Source organism: Strigops habroptila, chromosome Z (assembly GCF_004027225.2).
Source record: "Strigops habroptila isolate Jane chromosome Z, bStrHab1.2.pri, whole genome shotgun sequence".
Taxonomy (NCBI): Eukaryota; Metazoa; Chordata; class Aves; order Psittaciformes; family Psittacidae; genus Strigops; species Strigops habroptila.
Window position 1 is genome coordinate 98183409 of NC_044302.2, and position 19498 is coordinate 98202906.

General features: G+C 47.5%; 1 protein-coding gene across 5 annotated transcripts in view; it reads left to right on the forward strand.

The window, feature by feature from the left end:
* Window positions 1-4887: 4887 nt before the first annotated feature.
* The window catches only part of CZH18orf25 (chromosome Z C18orf25 homolog), a 61557-nt gene continuing 46946 nt past the window's right edge, over window positions 4888-19498 (forward strand). For 3 of the 5 annotated variants that reach the window (XR_003989082.1, XM_030469783.1, XM_030469784.1), the window contains exon 1: window positions 8567-9040. Coding sequence is in view for 2 of the 5 variants with exons in the window: in XM_030469783.1 (XP_030325643.1) it covers window positions 9032-9040 (9 nt within the window). In the remaining 3 variants the exon portion in view is untranslated. Of the gene's footprint in view, window positions 5050-8566; window positions 9041-19498 lie in introns of those variants that run through there. The other 2 variants (XM_030469785.1, XM_030469786.1) reach the window with 2 other exon arrangements.

Consider the following 19498-nt stretch of genomic DNA (forward strand, 5'->3'; position numbering starts at 1 on the left):
AAATTATGCACTAGACATGAAAAACTGGTTAACCTTGAGTGTAAACTTGTATACGTTTTAGCACACAGTGACATAATGTTCTTACCAGCACAATGTGCAAAATAGCAACAGCTTTAGAGAAATTAAGATTCATCCACATACTAGCTAAGTGATGGGTGTTTATTTAAAAGAAAACATGTAGGTACTAACCCCAGAGTAATTAACCTTAAATGCTAGAAAAATGCAAAATACCTTAAGCAAGTTGAAGGCTACTGAGCTGATATATGAATCTATTCACTCAAAATGCATTGAATCAATAGATGGATGTAGTTCTGAGCAGCCTGATCTAGTACGAGATGTCCCTGCTCATTGCAGTGGGGTTGGACCAGATGGACTTTGAAGGTCCCTTCCAACCCAAATTATTCTGTGATTCGATGCAGATGGGATCTCTTTCTGGCTACATGTTTGGCTAGTACTATAGAAATACTGTTATTTGTTGCATACATTTCATTGCGATTGCTTTTCAATCGTTCTTTGACTGAAAGCATTCAATTTATTTTTTCATTCCTATCAATCCTTTAGTAGGTACAGAATATTAATATGGGACTTTGTAATTAAATACAATTTAAGAAAGTATTAAAATAGTTTCAAGATTTTAAAAGTAAGTTGCATTTTGTACCTTCTCCACTAACACAATCCAAATACTCTTTCGATACTCAATTCTGTTTGGGTACTTATCAGTAAAAAATGTGATGTGTCGAATTTTAAGTGTACTTCAGATTTGTTTTAGTTCCATCTAGTACTGAATAGGTCTTTTCTGACCTATTCTTTGAGTTTCTAAACTACAGGGTCAGCAGTGAAACAACAGTAATCCTAGCCTTGCATGCTGCAGGGGATCCTTCGCTGTGAGTTTGCGTTTGCTGTAAGTAACTTCAAGAGACTTTAGAAACGTTTTTCGTTTTATCCTTCATTAAAACACTGGTATCAGGCTGGGAGGATTTCTGCTTCTCCAATTCAGAAACATTTCTTCTGAAAACAAAAAACACCATGAGTGAGTAAGCAGAGGCTTTACCAATAAGTTTAAAGTAAAACTTGCGGTTCCTTCCCTCTTTGCTGGGTACCACCTACATGGGAGATACAGCGCTGCCTCTATCTGCCTTGAAGTCATTCAGCATTGCACCATTCTTCCTGAGCCACGTAATCACCGGTAAAAAGCCCCCAACCAACTCCAAAGCCACCACCTAATCTAATATACGTTTCCTCTAGCCGCTTGCTAAATATGCCTTTCACGCTAGTTAAGCAGCGCAGCATTGATTAGGCAATACTGACTGGTGAAACCCAGCAGTAAGGAAAGGTTTTTTGTCTCTGCCTTCCCCAGCAGACATGTGGGCTGTGGCTCTGGGATGGGTGAACCCCTTGGTGCCCTTCCTCATGGTCCCCACTGTGGAGGAGCCTGGGTGATGGCTTGGCTGGGTTTTGGCAGCCCATTTGTGATTTCAGATGCTTGGCAGCCCATGGCCCGTTGGAAAACGGGCGTTGTTTAAATGTTACTCAGAAGGTGAAGGTTCTATATATTCCTCTGGCAGAGGATGCTCAGTAATGTGACTACCGCTGCCACCGTCGGATGCATGGGGATGGGCTCATGAAAAGTCGTTCTCCCATTCTGGAGCTGGAGGGAAATTTTCGATGTGCGGCTGGGGAAGAGATGGGAGAGGGATGGAGGATCTCTGTTTCCCCTGCCAAGAGCCAGAGAGGGAAGCAGCCTGGAAGCCATCAGAGCCAAAGCGCCTTCTCAGACAGCTTTTACTTTGACACCACAGCACGGCTCTGGGTCACTCCTGCCTCTGCTCTGAGTTAATTTCCTCCCATTGTCTTTGGGGAAGCCGCGGAGGAAGGTGGTGGCAGCGGTGGTGCTGACCAACCCCTGGAAGCTCAGGCCTGAAGAAGCCCCTGCTGCTCCCTTTCCCGGTGATCCTCTCTAGAGATATCCCACCGAGACTCCCCCTTCTCAGCTGGAGGAGTTCTTATTGCTTCTTCAAGGAGGTAACTAGGGCTGAAATCATTTCACTCTTGGCAGATGTGGTCAGAGAATGATAAACCAGAGCCAAAGCAGCCTACAAATGGCACTGGGCTGTCCTCCCTAAATTTCTGGAGCCAGCACCACCGCCTGCCTTTTGTCCTCCCTTCCTAACCTTTCAGCCCATCTCCCTGAAAATTCAGAATGAGTCCCCTGGTGTCTCTCCTAATCTGGCATATAAAATCTCAGGCAATAAAGCTTTCACCACTTCCCTTAGGGAGGCAGTTTTTCAGCCTATGATTCTCCGTTCAAAAGCCTTCCACCCTGATTGCCAGCTTAAACATGCCCTTTCTTAATTCCACCCCATTAAACTTATTAAGGTATCACCAGTCCTCATCCCACTTACTTCACTCAAATATTTACAGATCACTAATGCCTCCCCGCTTAGTTTCCTAATTCTGCTGTACCTATGACAGTCAGAATCTCTTTCCTTTCTATTGCCTCCAGCCTTCTCGTTTCTTCAGCCGAGGCTCTTGGAGCTCCTTTCCATTTATCACTCTGTTGCAAATGCAAGGCAGATGCTCACCGCCCTCGCCTGTGTCGTTCTGCTTTCCTGTACGCTGTCCAAAACTGCATTGCCTGTTCCTCGCTGCTGTGTCCTAACGCCTGTGTGACAGCTTGTTGTCCTCTGGGTGTCTTTCAGGTGTTGTGACTCCAAACCCAGAGATTTTGGGATATTTTTCTTTCCCCCAGAAGTAGCCAGGCAGGTTGTGGAGGTTGATTGATGGCTTTAAGCTGACAGAGGGGAGATTGAGATGAGATGTTAGGCAGTTGTTCTTCCCTGTGAGGGTGGTGAGGCGCTGGCACAGGGTGCTCAGAGATGCTGTGGCTGCCCCATCCCTGGCAGTGTTCAAGGCCAGGCTGGACGGGGCTTGGAGCAACATGCTCTAGTAGAAGGTGTCCCTGCCCATGGCAGGGATTGGAACTGCATGAGCTTTAAGCTCCCTTCCAACCCAAACCAGGCCCTGGTTCCATGATTTTAGTTGGTGGCAGGGCATGGCTGGAGCCACACGGGAAGTCAGAGCAGGCTCTCCCCACACAGGGCAGGTTTTAGCTTTTTTTAAGCATGGACTTGGTTAGCACCCTGCTCATTCCCTCTTAAGCTGACATCATCGATCCTAGATGCACCAATGAGGATGGTACTCCTGCAGAGGAAGTTATTTTACATGTTTGGTGACAAATTTACCTTGCAAACTACTGTTTTAAGAAAGAATCCTGAATCCCTGGATATGTAACTCTACTTCTACCTGAATCTCTTAATCTTAATAATTCTTGCTGTGACACATTCTTTGGAGGTAGTGTGTGATCTCTATTTCCCAAGCCCCTGTACATGATTTGGATGGTGGTGGGGTAGATGTGCAAATACATGTTTCTGTATCATCAACCCTATAACTGTGGGATCCAGCAGAGGTTCCTCTGCTCTACAATGCATGTTTAACACGTGAATTTCCCAGACTTTTCTAGGCCCTGGACAGGATTTAGGGACGATACTGCAATGATTCTGCTACCTGAAAGGAGGTTGTGAGGTGGGGGTCGATCTCCTCTCTCATGTACTGAGTGATAGAACAAGAGGAAATGTGCTCAAGCTGTACCAGGTGAGGTTTAGAGTGGATATTAGGAACAATTTCTTCCCTGAAAGGGTTGTCAAGCACTGGGACAGACTGCCCAGGGCAGTGGTGGATTCACCATCCCTGAAGGTGCTTCATGGACATAGATGTGGTACTTAGTGACATGGGCTAGTGGTGGCCTTGGCAGTGCTGCGTTAACAGTTGGACTGGGTGATCTTAAAGGTCTTTTCCAACCTGAGCATTCCATGATTTCACAATTGCTGCCACATTTCCGATTGCAGAGCACTACCCACACCATGCAGTTGTGCAGCACACATGCCTCGCAGCTACAGAGCTAGATATTTCGAGTAAGAAACACCATAAGGGCGTTTCATGTATGCATTGTAATGGCACTGTAACTGCACACCACGCTTCCCACCCAGCCTCCAGGTCTGTGATCTTGGGGATCAGCGTCACAGGGGAATCCGTGTTGGCCCAGGGATGCTGAGAGATGTTTGTGGTGCTGGGCTCCGGTGCCTTTGCCTGCAGCTCACCTGAGCTCAGCCCTCCCCATTGCCAGTCCCCTGCGTTGGGGAAGACATTTCTTTCTTGTTGTTTCCTTGTTTCCTTCTGCTTCCTCCTCTGCTCTTTTCCTCTGGTGAGTTGAAGCCAGCCGCCGAGGTTGGTTTGCTCACACTGTGAACCTTAGGGCAGCTCCCAGTGCCTAAAGCGCTACAAGAAATCTGGAGAAAAGCTTTGGACAAGGGCCTGTAGGGACAGGACAAGGGGAATGGCTTTAACCTGCCAGAGGGGAGACTGAGATGAGCTCTTAGGCACAAGTTCTTCCCTATGAAGGTGCTGAGGCGCTGGCACAAGGTGCCCAGAGAAGCTGTGGCTGCCACATCCCCGACAGTGTTCAAGGCCAGGTTGGACACAGGGGCTTGGAGCAACCTGCTCTAGTGGAAGTAGAGCAGTAGAGCACTTCCACGCCCCGTGGCAGGGGTTGGAAATGCATGAGCTTTAACGTCCCTTCCAGCGCGTTCTATGGCACCTGATAACGCGGTGTGCCACTAGCCGGTAGCCGACCATCCCTCCTCTCTCCTTCCCCTGCCTCCGTCGCGCTCCTCACCCGGCCCCGGCCCCGGCCCCGGCCCCTCAGTGCGCTTCGGCGGTGCCGGGCACGGTCCGGTACCTCCGGCTTCCCCTCAGGGCGCCGCGGGGTGGCGCTGTGGGGCGGCGGCCGCTCTACGCGGCGCTCGGTGCTCCCGCGGCGGGAGGAAGTGACGCCGCACGCGGACCCGCGGCCTCGGTGACATTCTCTGAGGCGGCAGTGGCGGGGCTCGGCGGCGCGGCTCATACCCGGCTCGTCCCGGCCGCCCATGCCCCGGCTGCTGCGGCCCGGCGGGGACGGCAGCGGGGCCGGCAGCGGGGCCCCGCGTCCTACAGGTGAGTGCGACCGGCGCGGACGGGGCTTGTCCGCTGCGCGCTCCGAAGAGGCCGAGCTGGGCCCCTGCCGTTATTCGCGCTGCCTCGCGGGCGGGAGGCGGCTACCGGCCTCTCTCCATCCGCTTCCCAGCCCCGGAGCCGGCGGTGGCGGGAGCCGGCGAGACGGCGGCCCTGCCCCCGCCGAGCCACGGGCGCCGGCAGCGCGGGGTGTCCGGCGGGTGGCTTCACGCGCCGGTAAGGGGTGACCTCCGTCGCGGGCCGGGGCGCTGGGGCCCCGCCGAGCTGCCGCTTTGGACCCAGGCAGCGGTGAGAGCCGTGCTCTAGCTCCTGGGAGCAACTTCTGGGCACACTGAGTTCCCTCGCTACAAGAGAGATTCTCCACTCCTGGATCCCACATTACAAGAGAGACATTGGGGTGTTGGAGGGGTCCAGAGAAGGGCAACGGAGCTGGTGTAGGGCTTGGAGCACAAGTGTGATGAGGAACGGCTGAGGGACTTGGGGGGGTTTAGTCTGGAGAAAAGAAGGCTCAGGCGGGACCTTATTGCTTGTTTGGGAACAGGCTGCCCAGGGCAGTGGTGGAGTCACCGTCCCTGGAAGCGTTCACATACCTGTAGATGAGGCCCTCAGTGACATGGGTTAGTGGTGGCCTTGGCAGTGCTGGGGAACGAGCTGAAAGGTCTTTTCCAACCCAGCTGATTCTATGATTCTGTGATTAGAGGACTTGTGTGATGCACTGTGGGATCATCTTTGGAGTCATATTAGCTGTTTGGAGAAAAACCCCTGCTGAAAAATGAGGCGTGTAACTGCTCCAGTTTATGCTTCTCGAGTCTTTCTGCTTCTTTGTTTACCTTGGATGATGTGAGAATATATATTTCACATGGAAGAAAAGTTCAAGTTGCTCCTTGCCTGTCAAGCCTGAGGTTCCCTTGAGCTCCTAACATCTAATGGGTTGCAAATGTGGCTTTGAGCCACACAGCTGTCCAGGGAGAATATAAAATTTAATTGTGCTACTTGTTCTTTGTAAAAAGGAAAAAGGCAGCCTAAGCAGACTTGTAATATTTTAACCATTTCCCCAATTCAAGTACTGTAACTTTCTTTGCATTGGGGTTATTGGACACCTACTCAAAAGGCCGCTTTTTGAAAGACTTCTGGGTGGGTTTTATTTAGGTTTACGCTGTGTAGCTGGTAGGGAGAGCTTCCACCTTTGTTAAGTAGCATCTAATTGTATTTATGTCTTAGTTTGTAAATAGTGGAACCAGGCTACTTGTATTAAACTTTGTAGCTGCTTTCATGAAGCCGTAACTGCAATAACTTAAACAAAGTCTACGTTATAATAGTCACACACTTTAAACCAGCACAAAGTACCTAGCAGCATTTCAAAGGCTGAAAAAATATGTGTGTAGAGATGCTGCAGGATAAGTCAGTCCTGTTTGGTAGTGGATGTTTGTTTTTTCACAGGCAAATGATTTTAGCTTTTATAATGAATGAGTAGTGAATCTTTGAACCTTTGATCATCTCTTTAAAAATGTAAAATTCCTCTTAAGCCCACTCCTCCTCCCCAAGATTTTATTTGGTTTTAAGTCTTATCTGGTATTTGTCAAATGTAAAACCAAATAATAGTTTCATTATATGCAAGTGCTAGCTTATTTACGGTTTTCAAGGTGAAATTTCAGGTACAACCTGTAATAGCTCTGCCCTTAGAACAGCAAACAAATGGTGAATGTAAAAAGCTTTTCTTAAAGTTGCTATTAAAAAACTCGATGTTTGACCTTGAGGTGGAAACTGGGTATGGTGCTTTTTTAAGGTCTTCATCTTGTGGTTCTCTTGCCCTAGTTAACACCTTTAATTGCTGTTTCTGTGATAGAGGAGCTGAAAGTCAGGCAGGCACAACAGGGCAGATTCCCCAGTTGCCCAGAAGGAGGGAAGCACTGCCTTTGCAGAGGGAGCAGGTTTGTGACAAGCAGGACAACAGCTTGTCAGGTGTTTGCTAAGCTCAAACATCCCTCCCCATATACATGCATGATACAAAAGCAGTGAGATGAACTCAGCTATCCAACAGCAATCTACCTTAAGCATCATTTTCTGAGTATTTCTCACATCTAGTTATCTGGAGCAGTCTCGTGCTGGCAAAAGAAGCTCCAAAGGGGGTGGTTATGTGGCTATTAATGCTAATAAAATACTGCTTTCTGTGATTCTGGTACACCAGTAACACTGGTGTTTTGTCTAGGGGATTAGGAAGAGGAACAGTGTGGGTGATGGAAGGTAGTACGTGAGTCTGGGCAGCTGGTATTTATGCTCAAGTATGAGGATAACAATTCTGACTCATTTTTAATAACACTTCAATTTTTAATTATAACGTGTCGACTATTTCTGTTTGCTCTTCAGCCTAATTGCTAGTTGGCATCGTGAAGAGGTGCGATGAGAAATTCCTGAGAAATCAGGAAGAGGAAAGGACTGTGGTCTTACACACTCAAATGTGCATTGCTTTACAGCTTGGCCACCTATGCGTGCGCTCAATAAGCGCATGAGGGCTGCTGCTTTAAATTGAAGTGCACAAACAAGTTGGGAAATGAGTGGATACATTAAGCTGGGTGCTGTGGAGGGAGGGGAAGAGGGAAAGAACCTGAGGCTGACCACAAATCATTTGAGAACGATGGATGTGGACTAGTCATACATGCTCTGGCTGATAAGAGAGGTGAGAAGGATGTTTGTGTGCGTTTGACAAATGGGCAGATCACGCTGGCAGTGACAGCGTAGAGGAGGGGGGATTAATGAGGTAAGATTGGATGAACAAAAAGTAAATATGGAGAGCGATGAGGGGCTTTGAACACTGAGCATTAGGGAGATAAGTTGGTGTAACTTGGTCAGAGCAACAAGGAGTAATTGCCTTGGTTGTCCTGACCACACATCTGCCTGCTGTGTGTTTACCTTTAAAGCGCTGGCTTCTTTGCCTTGCCTTGATCTTGTTCACCCCATTGCACATCAGCTCCCTGCTCCACCAAGGATGTATGTGCCATCTATGACCCACATGTATATCAACATCTCACTTAAACATCTGTTAATGAGAGGGGAGTCTCTGCGTACCACACTGCGAAAGCGTCTGCAGGCCAAGCATGCACATCTGCCTCGTTACCCTCTGACCAGAACACCGCCACCAGTTAAAGCTTTGGAAACTTTTCAAATGACTAAATAAGTTCAAGCAACCTGGCTTTAATTTTCTGTAACATTTTAAAGTTAGTGTGTTGATGGTAGTTTTTGACAGAATTAGGTCTATGGTCAATCTCAGCTTCTGTGTTTTTATCTGCAGTTGACTAAATAACTTAGAAAACTGTAAACATTGACAGAAACTGAGCAGCAGATTTAATAACACATTTACTAGATCAGAGTGAAAGATTTAAATACCATAGTTGCAAGCATTTAACTCCTTGGAACAAGTGCTCTGGAAAATAAGTACTAAAACTTGAAAGTCTTTGCTAGCTTGAATGTTACTGGTAGAAATGGGGAACTAAAAATGAAGGAGCAGGAGAGGGGGACGGGCATAGTGCTGGGAGAGAGCTCTGGGTTAAAGCTGTGTGATACATACAGTGCACGTCAAGATAACCTGAGGTTCACAAAGAAACCACTTTTGTTTTCATTTTCCAGTACATGAAGTTCCGGAGAGAACCAACGCTTGTGCCTTGAACTTTAGCTCTGTAACTTGGGATCAGCTGAACTGTTATGACACCAGAATCTGTGGCAGCAAATATTATTGCAGGGAACTTAGCACTGTTTTCGTGGTGATCCGTGTTGTCTTTCTGTTGCATCTTTGTTCCAGGTTTTTAATGCATAATGCAGTGCTGAGCCTGTGACTTGAGGCCTGAAATGCAGCATCTACAAATGTCAATTCTGAGCGAGAAGAAAACTGGAGGAAAGAGATTGTAAATGAAAATGCGCATACAGTGTAAATATTAGCCTCTGCAGATGCTTTCTCATAACAGAGTACATGTCTGAGGTAGGCTGGAGTGACTGATACCCTGTCACTTCCTCAGTGTTACTGCTAAGGGTTAGAATTTAAACTTTGTGATGGCCGATTCCCATTTGTTAGTGTTCCCTCTTCACGTGTCTGGTCAGTGTGAGTAGAGCCTGTACAGTATAGCAATTTCTCCATGGATATGACTGACTTTCTGGAGTTTAGGCACACACTGATTACTCATTCAGGACTGAAAATGAGATGCTGCTCAGTCACTGAGGTGTTGCCATTACACTGTTCCAGATGCATTACTGAATGCATAGGGAGGTCAAGTAACATGCCCATGGTCATGTGGTGAGTCAGCTTTAGGTTTGGAATGATCCAACCTGATGTCCCTTCTTATTTAAGAAGGTATTTAGAGTTTTGTAGCAGTTTAACCACATAGTCTGTCTCTTGAATGCTTAGAAATTGATTAAAGTAGCAGAATAACGTACAGGCTTCTGCCATGTAGCACCTTGTGATATTTAGTCTCCAGGAAGACAGCTTAAAAGCTGTTAGGACTCAATCTGACAGCTTTTTAATCATAAGCAGAACAGGTGGTCACTTTTTAATTAAATGCAAGTATTTCAGACTTTTTCAAGCTGGCATGTTTGTTTCAGTATATGTGGGTCGCAGGTTTGACATTGTAGTGAGATTTCTCCAGTGTCCTGCACAGTATTTTTCTGCTCTGATGCTTCAAAATTTCCTGGAAATGAGCAGGAAGAGCCAGACCATGATCGGATGTGTTGTTCTTGCTGTGTTTCTGCTGTAATGTCTTATTTCATGGTGCTTGGTATTATTTTAGAGAAGGCAGATTTCACTTGCATTCATCCAAAATGGTTAGAGACAAAGTGACTCACAGTAGCAGAACTGGGAATAACTAAAAGCCAGGCTTTGGAATACCAGTTGTCTCTGTGATGATGCAGTTATTGCCATTTCAGTAATTTGTTTTTCCTTGAGACTATTACATTTCCATGATACCAGTTTGAGGTTAGCACTTTATGCTCCAATAGTATTGTCGCACTTCCTGAAGTAAGAAGAAGCAATTTAACCTGGTAGCCCAGTACGGTTAAGACAGTGCTGTTCTCTTGTATTGTAGCTTTCTCACCAGCTGGTAATCTCCTGACTCCTCAGCTCTATCTCCCAGTTTTAGGTCTCTGGGAATGCCAACTCTTGCTAGAGAGTTCTAAGTTATCTAGCAAAGGAAAAGTTTTAGGGAAAAAGGTTGGTGAAGAGCAGGTCAGAAAGATCTCTACTAATTTCATGTGCTTGTGGTTGGAAATGCAGTGTAAGGTAAGGGGGGTTTAGAGGCTGTCACCTGATAAAGTAAGTAGAATGAAGTGCTCATACCCTGAGGCCTCATCATGCTTATTACGATGTCTTTTGTAAATGAAATTGTCACTGTGGGACAAGAATGGGTTTGTGGTAGCAGTGTCCAGGAGCTGACTTACTGATAAATACAGTCTGAGTTGTCAATAGCTATGGCTGCTTCTGAGCTGGTAATCCCTTTTGATCAGCACTACTCAGAATCTGTGAGGAGCTTTTATAAAAACCCCCAAGCATATTTATTTGAATGTTGTTTTTAGAAAGCTTTTAAAGTGAAGTTTAATTTTCTGTGGTTCCAGCTACTGATAGTAATAAGTCATCTTAAAGTAAGTTCACAGACTTTGGATCTGCTCATTGTGTATAAAGAAAATCCAGACACTGTTGAATACCATAAAACTAAGCTAGGGAAATTTAGCAAGTATCTTGCCAGAGATTGAAGGCCTATAAAGTTATAGACCTCACCTCAATATGATGTTGGTTTGACTACAGACAATAGATTTCCCTTTTTTGTCCTAAAAGACCAAAATGGTTTTTCTACTTTTTAACACCTGTAGTGGATTTCACTATTTGTATGGAACTTGTCAAGTCACAGTAGTAATAAAACTGTGTGGAATGAACAGGATGGGGTTGAATTAATACTCCAGATTTGATGCTTTTCCTTCTATCTTACCCTTTTATTTAAGGGTAAGAAAGTTTTTTGGGGTTTTTTTTGGTGTTGGTTTTTGTTTTTGTTGGGTTTTTTTTTTTTTTTTTGTTTTTTTTTTTTTTTTTCCCCTCCTGTCAGTACTTGCATGGTACTGATGAAAACTACCTTTTAATTTTCTTTTAGCTCTTTTTGTAGCTGGTAACTTGGTGTCCTCTTACATGGTATTATTTAATTTCTGTAGGCAAATATATGCAAAGTTTTCTGTATTTTGTGAGAGAGAAATGTCTGTTTCCTGGTCTGTCTATTTCTCTCAAAGTAGAGGTCAAATTTCTGCACCTCTGCCAACTGGGAGTAGGTACTGTAGGAAGTACCTGATAGTAAAACCCATGTTAGAGGCATTATTCATAACACATGTAACTGGCTTTTGACTCAGTCTGCTCTGTTTTTTGAAATACCTAAGTAGCTTTTGTTCTTTTGTAGAGTCAACCTGTGTTTACTTCTGTCCTGGGTTCAGCTATAGCAGTCATTTTTCTCCTGCTTAGTAGCTGGTGCAGGGCTGTGTTTTTTAACTTTCAGCCTGGGAACAACGCTGATAACACCGATGTTTTCAGTTGTTGCTAAGTAATGTTTATTCCAACCAAGGACTTTCTCAGTCTCATGCTTTGCCAGGGAGGAGGGGAAGCGGGGAGGAAGCAGAGACAGGACACCTGACCCAAACTAGCCAAAGGGGTATTCCATACCACAGCACGTCATGCCCAGTATATAAACCGGGGGGAGTTACCCGGAAGGCCCAGATCACTGCTCGGGTCGGGCTGGGTATCGGTCGGCGGGTGGTGAGCAATTGTATCCTCTCCCCTTGTTATTTCACTAATCGTTATTATCGTTGGTGGTAGCAGTAGTGGTTTTGTGTTATACCTTAGTTGCGGGACTGCTCTTATCTCAACCCGTGGGAGTTGCATTCTTCCCATTCTCCTCCCCATCCCTCCGGGAGCGGGGGGAGGAAGAAGGGGGGGGGGGGGAGTGAGCGAGCGGCTGTGTGGTTCTGAGTTACCGGCTGGGCTCAAACCACGACAGTTCTTTTTGGCGCCCAACGTGGGGCTCGAAAGGTTGAGATAACGACAGATCTGACCAGAGTGTGTTTAATCATATTTGTGATAAGCATTCATTGTTACTACTCGTCACAATGGTGATTATTTGGCTCTCAGACGTGTTGCGCTTGATCTCAGAGTTTCAGCATGTTGTACCTTACTTACAGCCACTATTTGCTGTTTTAGCGTTTATCGGCTGGGGGGCCTGGGCTAAGGTTCTTGTTTCACTGTACTTCATGGTAATGACTTGTAATACAATAGACTCATTGATCATGAAACTGGTCTGGTTTGTGCTTCCAGCGTGGCCATCACCACTATACATTGGGAGGTATATAATGAAATATTTTAGCAATTGCATATCTTTTTTTTTCTCCTCGGGGGGTAAACTTACGAAGGAAGCATTCTCTTTCACCCCCCGTTCCCCACCAGCCTATTTGCAACAGCAATTGAGAGTTCTGAAGGTTTTAGATGGCCTTTGAGTACCCTTGAAACCTGCCTGCTGATTGTGCTGGGGATCAGCATGTTGGCAAACATACGGAGTGTGTTTTACCCACGGCCATCCCGTCGTAGGAACATCCTATTTCGTTTAATGTCAAAAATTCAGCAGTATCAGGTTCGAATCTGGTCTAGGGTTAGACGACGATATAGGAGGACCACCGGGAGATTTTCCCTGAGGCTGGACAGTTATGAGTGGCAGGGTGTGTGGGATAGTATGGGCAAGTACCTAGGCCAGTGGGCCCCTCCAGTGCTTTGGAACTTCACCACTGAACAAGTGCAACATCCGGAAAAACTAGTAAAACACTTAAACGAGGTGTGCTGTCGTCCTGGTTATACCAGAGAGGGACAAATTTTGGCAACGTGCTGGGGCTTGGCCTATGCCCACAGAGCCCTGCTCAACACTATCCAGCACCTTCAAAGGGAAAAAAAATGTCTCTGGATCTGATGGCAAAGCAACAGACAACGCAGCTATGCCAACTACAAGCACAGCAGCTACTCAGACCCTGACCACAACAGTCAACACAGCTACTCCAAGTACAGCAGCTACATCAACCCCAGTGACAAGCACAACAGCTACTCAAACCCTGACCACAACAGACAACGCAACTACTCCAACTTCAAATACAGCAGTTACACCAACCCCAGTGACAAGCACAACAGCTACTCAAACCCCGACAGCAACAGACAATGTGGCTACTCCAAGCACCACAGCCACACCAACCCCAGTGACAAGCACAGTAGCTACTCAAACCCCGACAGCAACAGACAATATAGCTACTCCAAGCACCACAGCTACACCAACCCCAGTGACAAGCACAGTAGCTACTCAAACCCCGACAGCAACAGATAATGCAGCTGTTGGTGTTACTCAACTCCCAAGCACAACAGCTGCACCAACCCCAGCAATAGACATTGCAACCACTCCAATCCTAGTGGCAGACACTGCAGCCACTCCAACCACAGTGACAAACACTGCAGCTAAACCAAATGTCCAGTTTGTGACAATGTCTGTTGCCCCTGTAAGCAAAAGCAAACGAAAGGCACAAAGAGCAACCCGTGAAGCGAAGAAAGATGAAGACCCAGTGCCATTACTATATGCAACAGCACCTGAACAAGAGTTACTACTACGTGGGTCAGAGGAAGAGGAAGAAGAAGAAGAGGTCACTTCTCGACCCCGGACCTCAACCGAACTACGGAATATGCGAAAAGATTTCACCCGTCTTCCAGGGGAGCACATTGTCACCTGGTTGCTCCGGTGCTGGGACAATGGGGCCGACGGTCACGAACTAGAAGGTAGGGAAGCCAAGCAGCTGGGATCACTTGCTAAGGAAGGAGGAATTGACAAAGCGATTGCAAGAGAGAAGCGAGCCCTCAGTCTTTGGAGGCGGCTCCTGGCAGCTGTGAAGGAAAGGTTTCCCTACAAAGACGATATTACGAATCGCTCAGCCAACTGGACCACGATAGAGAAAGGCATCCAGTCCCTGAGGGAATCAGCCATTATAGAGATGATCTATCGTAGGCCGGATTCCAGGAACACATCCGTAGACCCAGATGAAGTCGAATGTACACGACCCATGTGGCGGAAACTTACACGGAGTGCGCCATCATCATATGCCCACACATTGGCATCAATGACCTGGAATGACGGAGTATCACCAACGGTGGATTTCCTGATTCGTCAACTCCGAGAGTTCGAAGACAATCTCACCCCTTCCATCATTTCAGCTGTGGAAAAACTGTCCCAGGAGTTCAAACAATTGAGAGACGATTTATCCGATCTATCCAGCTCTCCACGCGTACCAACCCATGTCTCAGCTATCAACAGAAGGCGCCCTACTGCTCGAGAAAGAAAATATACGAGGTACACGCCACGGGCCACCCTATGGTTTTACCTGCGAGATCACGGAGAAGACATGAGAAAGTGGGATGGAAAACCTACTTCAGCTCTGGAGCAACGGGTGCATGAACTGAAGAGGAGAACAATGGTCAAGGATGATCCTCCCAGAAAAGCTGCTGCTCCAGTCTCTGGCGAGCAGTTTCCCAGATGGAGCGAAAGAGCTGATTTTACCCCAGCCCCTGTGATAAGGAATACTAATCCCTTTCTACAAGACAGAAGTGGAGAATTTTGTGATCACTATTAGAGGGGCCCTGCCTCCAGCCAGGTGGAGGAGAGGGATAATCGGGTTTACTGGACTGTGTGGATCAGATGGCCTGGCACATCAGTCCCACAGAAGTATAAGGCTCTAGTAGATACCGGTGCACAGTGTACTCTGATGCCATCAAGGTATCAAGGGGTGAAACCCATTTCTATTTCTGGAGTGACAGGAGGATCCCAAGCGTTAACTATGCTGGAAGCTGAAATCAGCCTGACTGGGAGGAAGTGGCAAAAGCACCCCATTGTAACTGGTCCAGGGGCTCCATGCATCCTTGGCATAGACTATCTCAGGAGAGGGTATTTCAAAGACCCAAAAGGGTATAGATGGGCTTTTGGTATCGCTGCCTTGGAGACAGAGGAAATTAAGCAGCTGTCCACCTTACCCGGTCTCTCAGAGGATCCTTCTGTTGTGGGGTTGCTGAAGGTCGAAGAACAACAAGTGCCAATTGCGACCACAACAGTGCACCGGCGGCAATATCGCACCAACCGAGACTCCTTGATTCCCATCCATAAGCTGATCCGCAGACTGGAGAGCCAAGGAGTGATCAGCAGGACCCGCTCACCCTTTAATAGCCCCATATGGCCAGTGCAAAAGTCTAATGGAGAGTGGAGATTAACAGTAGACTATCGTGGCCTGAACGAAGTCACACCACCATTGAGTGCTGCTGTACCGGACATGTTAGAACTTCAGTATGAACTGGAGTCAAAGGCAGCCAAGTGGTATGCCACAATTGACATTGCCAATGCATTTTTCTCAATCCCTTTGGCAGCAGAATGCAGGCCACAGTTTGCTTTCACTTGGAGGGGCGTCCAGTACACTTGGAACCGACTGCCCCAGGGGTGGAAACACAGCCCTGCCATCTGCCATGGATTGATCCAGACTGCACTGGAACAGGGGCAAGCTCCAGAACACCTGCAATATATTGATGACATCATCGTGTGGGGTGATACAGCGGAAGAAGTTTTTGAGAAAGGGAGGAATATAATCCAAATCCTGCTGAAGGCCGGTTTTGCCATAAAACGGAATAAGGTCAAGGGACCTGCACAGGAGATTCAATTTTTGGGAATAAAATGGCAAGATGGACGCCGCCAGATCCCCACAGACGTGATCAACAAGATAACAGCAATGTCTCCACCAACTAACAAGAAAGAAACACAAGCTTTCTTAGGTGTTGTGGGGTTCTGGAGAATGCACATCCCAAATTACAGTCTGATTGTAAGCCCTCTCTACCACGTGACCCGGAAGAAGAATGATTTCAAATGGGGCCCTGAGCAACAACAAGCCTTTGAACAAATTAAACGAGAAATAGTTCATGCAGTAGCCCTTGGACCAGTCCGGGCCGGGCCAGATGTGAAAAATGTGCTCTATACCGCAGCTGGGGAGAATGGTCCTACCTGGAGCCTCTGGCAGAAAGCTCCAGGGGAGACTCGAGGTCGACCCCTTGGCTTTTGGAGTCGGGGATATAAAGGATCCGAGGCCAGCTACACTCCCACTGAAAAAGAGATACTGGCAGCCTATGAAGGGGTTCGAGCTGCCTCAGAAGTGATTGGAACTGAAGCGCAGCTCCTCCTGGCACCCCGGTTGCCTGTGCTGGGCTGGATGTTCAAAGGCAGGGTCTCCTCTACACATCATGCAACTGATGCTACATGGAGTAAGTGGGCCGCACTAATTACACAACGAGCTCGAATAGGAAATCCCAGTCTTCCAGGAATTCTAGAAGTCATCATGGACTGGCCAGAGGGCAAAGATTTTGGGATGTCACCAGAAGAGGAGGTGACGCGTGCTGAAGAGGCCCCACCATATAATGAACTGTCAGAGAGTGAAAAGCAATATGCCTTGTTTACTGATGGGTCCTGCCGTATTGTGGGAAAGCATCGGAGATGGAAGGCAGCTGTGTGGAGTCCCCTGCGACAAGTTGCAGAAACTGCTGAGGGAGAGGGTGAATCGAGTCAATTTGCAGAGGTGAAAGCCATCCAGCTGGCCTTGGACATTGCTGAACGAGAAAAATGGCCAGTACTTTATCTCTATACTGACTCATGGATGGTGGCAAATGCCCTGTGGGGGTGGTTGCAGCAATGGAAGCAGAGCAACTGGCAACGCAGAAGTAAACCCATCTGGGCTGCTGCATTGTGGCAAGATATCGCTGCTCGGGTGCAGAACCTGGTGGTGAAGGTACGCCACGTAGATGCTCATGTACCCAAGAGTCGGGCCACTGAGGAACACCAGAATAACCAGCAAGTGGATAAAGCTGCTAAGATTAAAGTGGCTCAGATGGACTTGGATTGGCAACATAAGGGTGAATTATTTTTAGCCCGGTGGGCCCATGACACCTCAGACCATCAAGGCAGAGATGCAACATATAGATGGGCTCGTGATCGAGGGGTGGACTTAACGATGGACACTATTGCCCAGGTTATTCACGAATGTGAAACATGTGCTGCAATTAAGCAAGCCAAGCGGTTAAAGCCTCTCTGGTATGGAGGACGATGGCTGAAGTACAAATATGGGGAGGCCTGGCAGATTGACTATATCACACTCCCACCAACCCGCCAGGGCAAGCGCTATGTGCTTACCATGGTGGAAGCAACCACCGGCTGGCTGGAAACATACGCTGTGTCCCATGCCACTGCCCGGAACACTATCCTGGGCCTTGAGAAACAAGTCTTGTGGCGACACGGCACCCCAGAGAGAATTGAGTCAGACAATGGGACTCATTTCCGGAACAACCTCATAGACACTTGGGCCAAAGAGCATGGCATTGAGTGGGTATACCACATCCCCTACCATGCACCAGCCTCTGGGAAAATCGAACGGTACAATGGACTGTTAAAAACTACACTGAGAGCAATGGGTGGTGGGACTTTCAAACACTGGGATACACATTTACCAAAAGCCACCTGGTTGGTCAACAGTAGGGGATCTGCCAACAGGGCTGGCCCAGCCCAATCAGAACTTTTACGTACTGTAGAGGGGGATAAAGTTCCTGTGGTGCACATAAAGAATTTGTTGGAGAAGACAGTCTGGGTTATTCCTGCTTCAGGTAAAGGCAAACCCACTCGTGGGGTTGCTTTTGCTCAGGGACCTGGATATACTTGGTGGGTAATGCGGGAAGATGGGGAAGTCCGATGTGTACCTCAAGGGGATTTGATTTTGGGGGAAAACAGCCAATGAACTCAATTGTACGCTGTTGCCTGCTCTATAACACTTTTATAGCCCACCAGCTAGATATCTTCAGGTCACCAGCCATTGACCCTGACTTCCCTCCGATCATCACCTCAACAAAGAATGAATTTTGAGGAAACCAGACGAGCTCAGCAGTGACCAGATGAGTTTGGCGGTATCATCAGCAGGCAACAACCCAACACTATGTACCGTCCCTCCTGCCCTGAAAGACTATTACAAGAGATGGAACTTGACATCATGGACTGGATGAGTTCAGCAATTTTACAGGGATTGGTCCATGGACTAGGGAACGATATCTTTCTCTGTGTGTGGGTGTGGGTGTATATATATGTGTATATATGGGACAGGGGTGATGGTGTGCTGAGAGATGTGGGATCTGAGCATGACGTGAATGGTATGGAATAAGGGGTGGATACTGTCCTGGGTTCAGCTATAGCAGTCATTTTTCTCCTGCTTAGTAGCTGGTGCAGTGCTGTGTTTTTTAACTTTCAGCCTGGGAACAACGCTGATAACACCGATGTTTTCAGTTGTTGCTAAGTAATGTTTATTCCAACCAAGGACTTTCTCAGTCTCATGCTTTGCCAGGGAGGAGGGGAAGCGGGGAGGAAGCAGAGACAGGACACCTGACCCAAACTAGCCAAAGGGGTATTCCATACCACAGCACGTCATGCCCAGTATATAAACCGGGGGGAGTTACCCGGAAGGCCCAGATCACTGCTCGGGTCGGGCTGGGTATCGGTCGGCGGGTGGTGAGCAATTGTATCCTCTCCCCTTGTTATTTCACTAATCGTTATTATCGTTGGTGGTAGCAGTAGTGGTTTTGTGTTATACCTTAGTTGCGGGACTGCTCTTATCTCAACCCGTGGGAGTTGCATTCTTCCCATTCTCCTCCCCATCCCTCCGGGAGCGGGGGGAGGAAGAAGGGGGGGGGGGGGGGAGTGAGCGAGCGGCTGTGTGGTTCTGAGTTACCGGCTGGGCTCAAACCACGACAACTTCATACCAGTTTTTCATCTGTTGTTTGTCAAAAGCTTATTCTCAATTAACCCCCTCATATGTTCTCCCTTTTCTATGTTCTTCTTCCATAACAGACCATGCCACAGTCTCTCTAATTCCGCCAGTCTATGGCTGCAGGGTCCTACAAGAATTTAACTATTTTGTTGCATTAGTTTCTTAGGAAAGCTCAACTAAGGAGGAGAGTGTTAGGATTTGTGAAGATACAGGCTCAAAGGTTAGCTGTCTTGAGTTAGCTGTGCTCTTCAGTACTGTTCAGTGGCAGGGGTGAGCTTTCTTCATACAATCAGAGAATCATAGAGTGGTTTGGGTTGGAAAGGACCTTAAGATCATCCAGTCCCAACCCCCTGCCATGGGCAGGGACACCTTCCACTAGAGCACGTTGCTCCAAGCCCACGTGTCCAACCTGGCCTTGAACACTGCCAGGGATGGGGCAGCCACAGCTTCTCTGGGCACCCTGTGCCATCGCCTCAACACCGTCACAGGGAAGAACTTGTGCCTAAGAGCTCATCTCAATCTCTCCTCTGTCAGGTTAAAGCCATTCCCCTTGTCC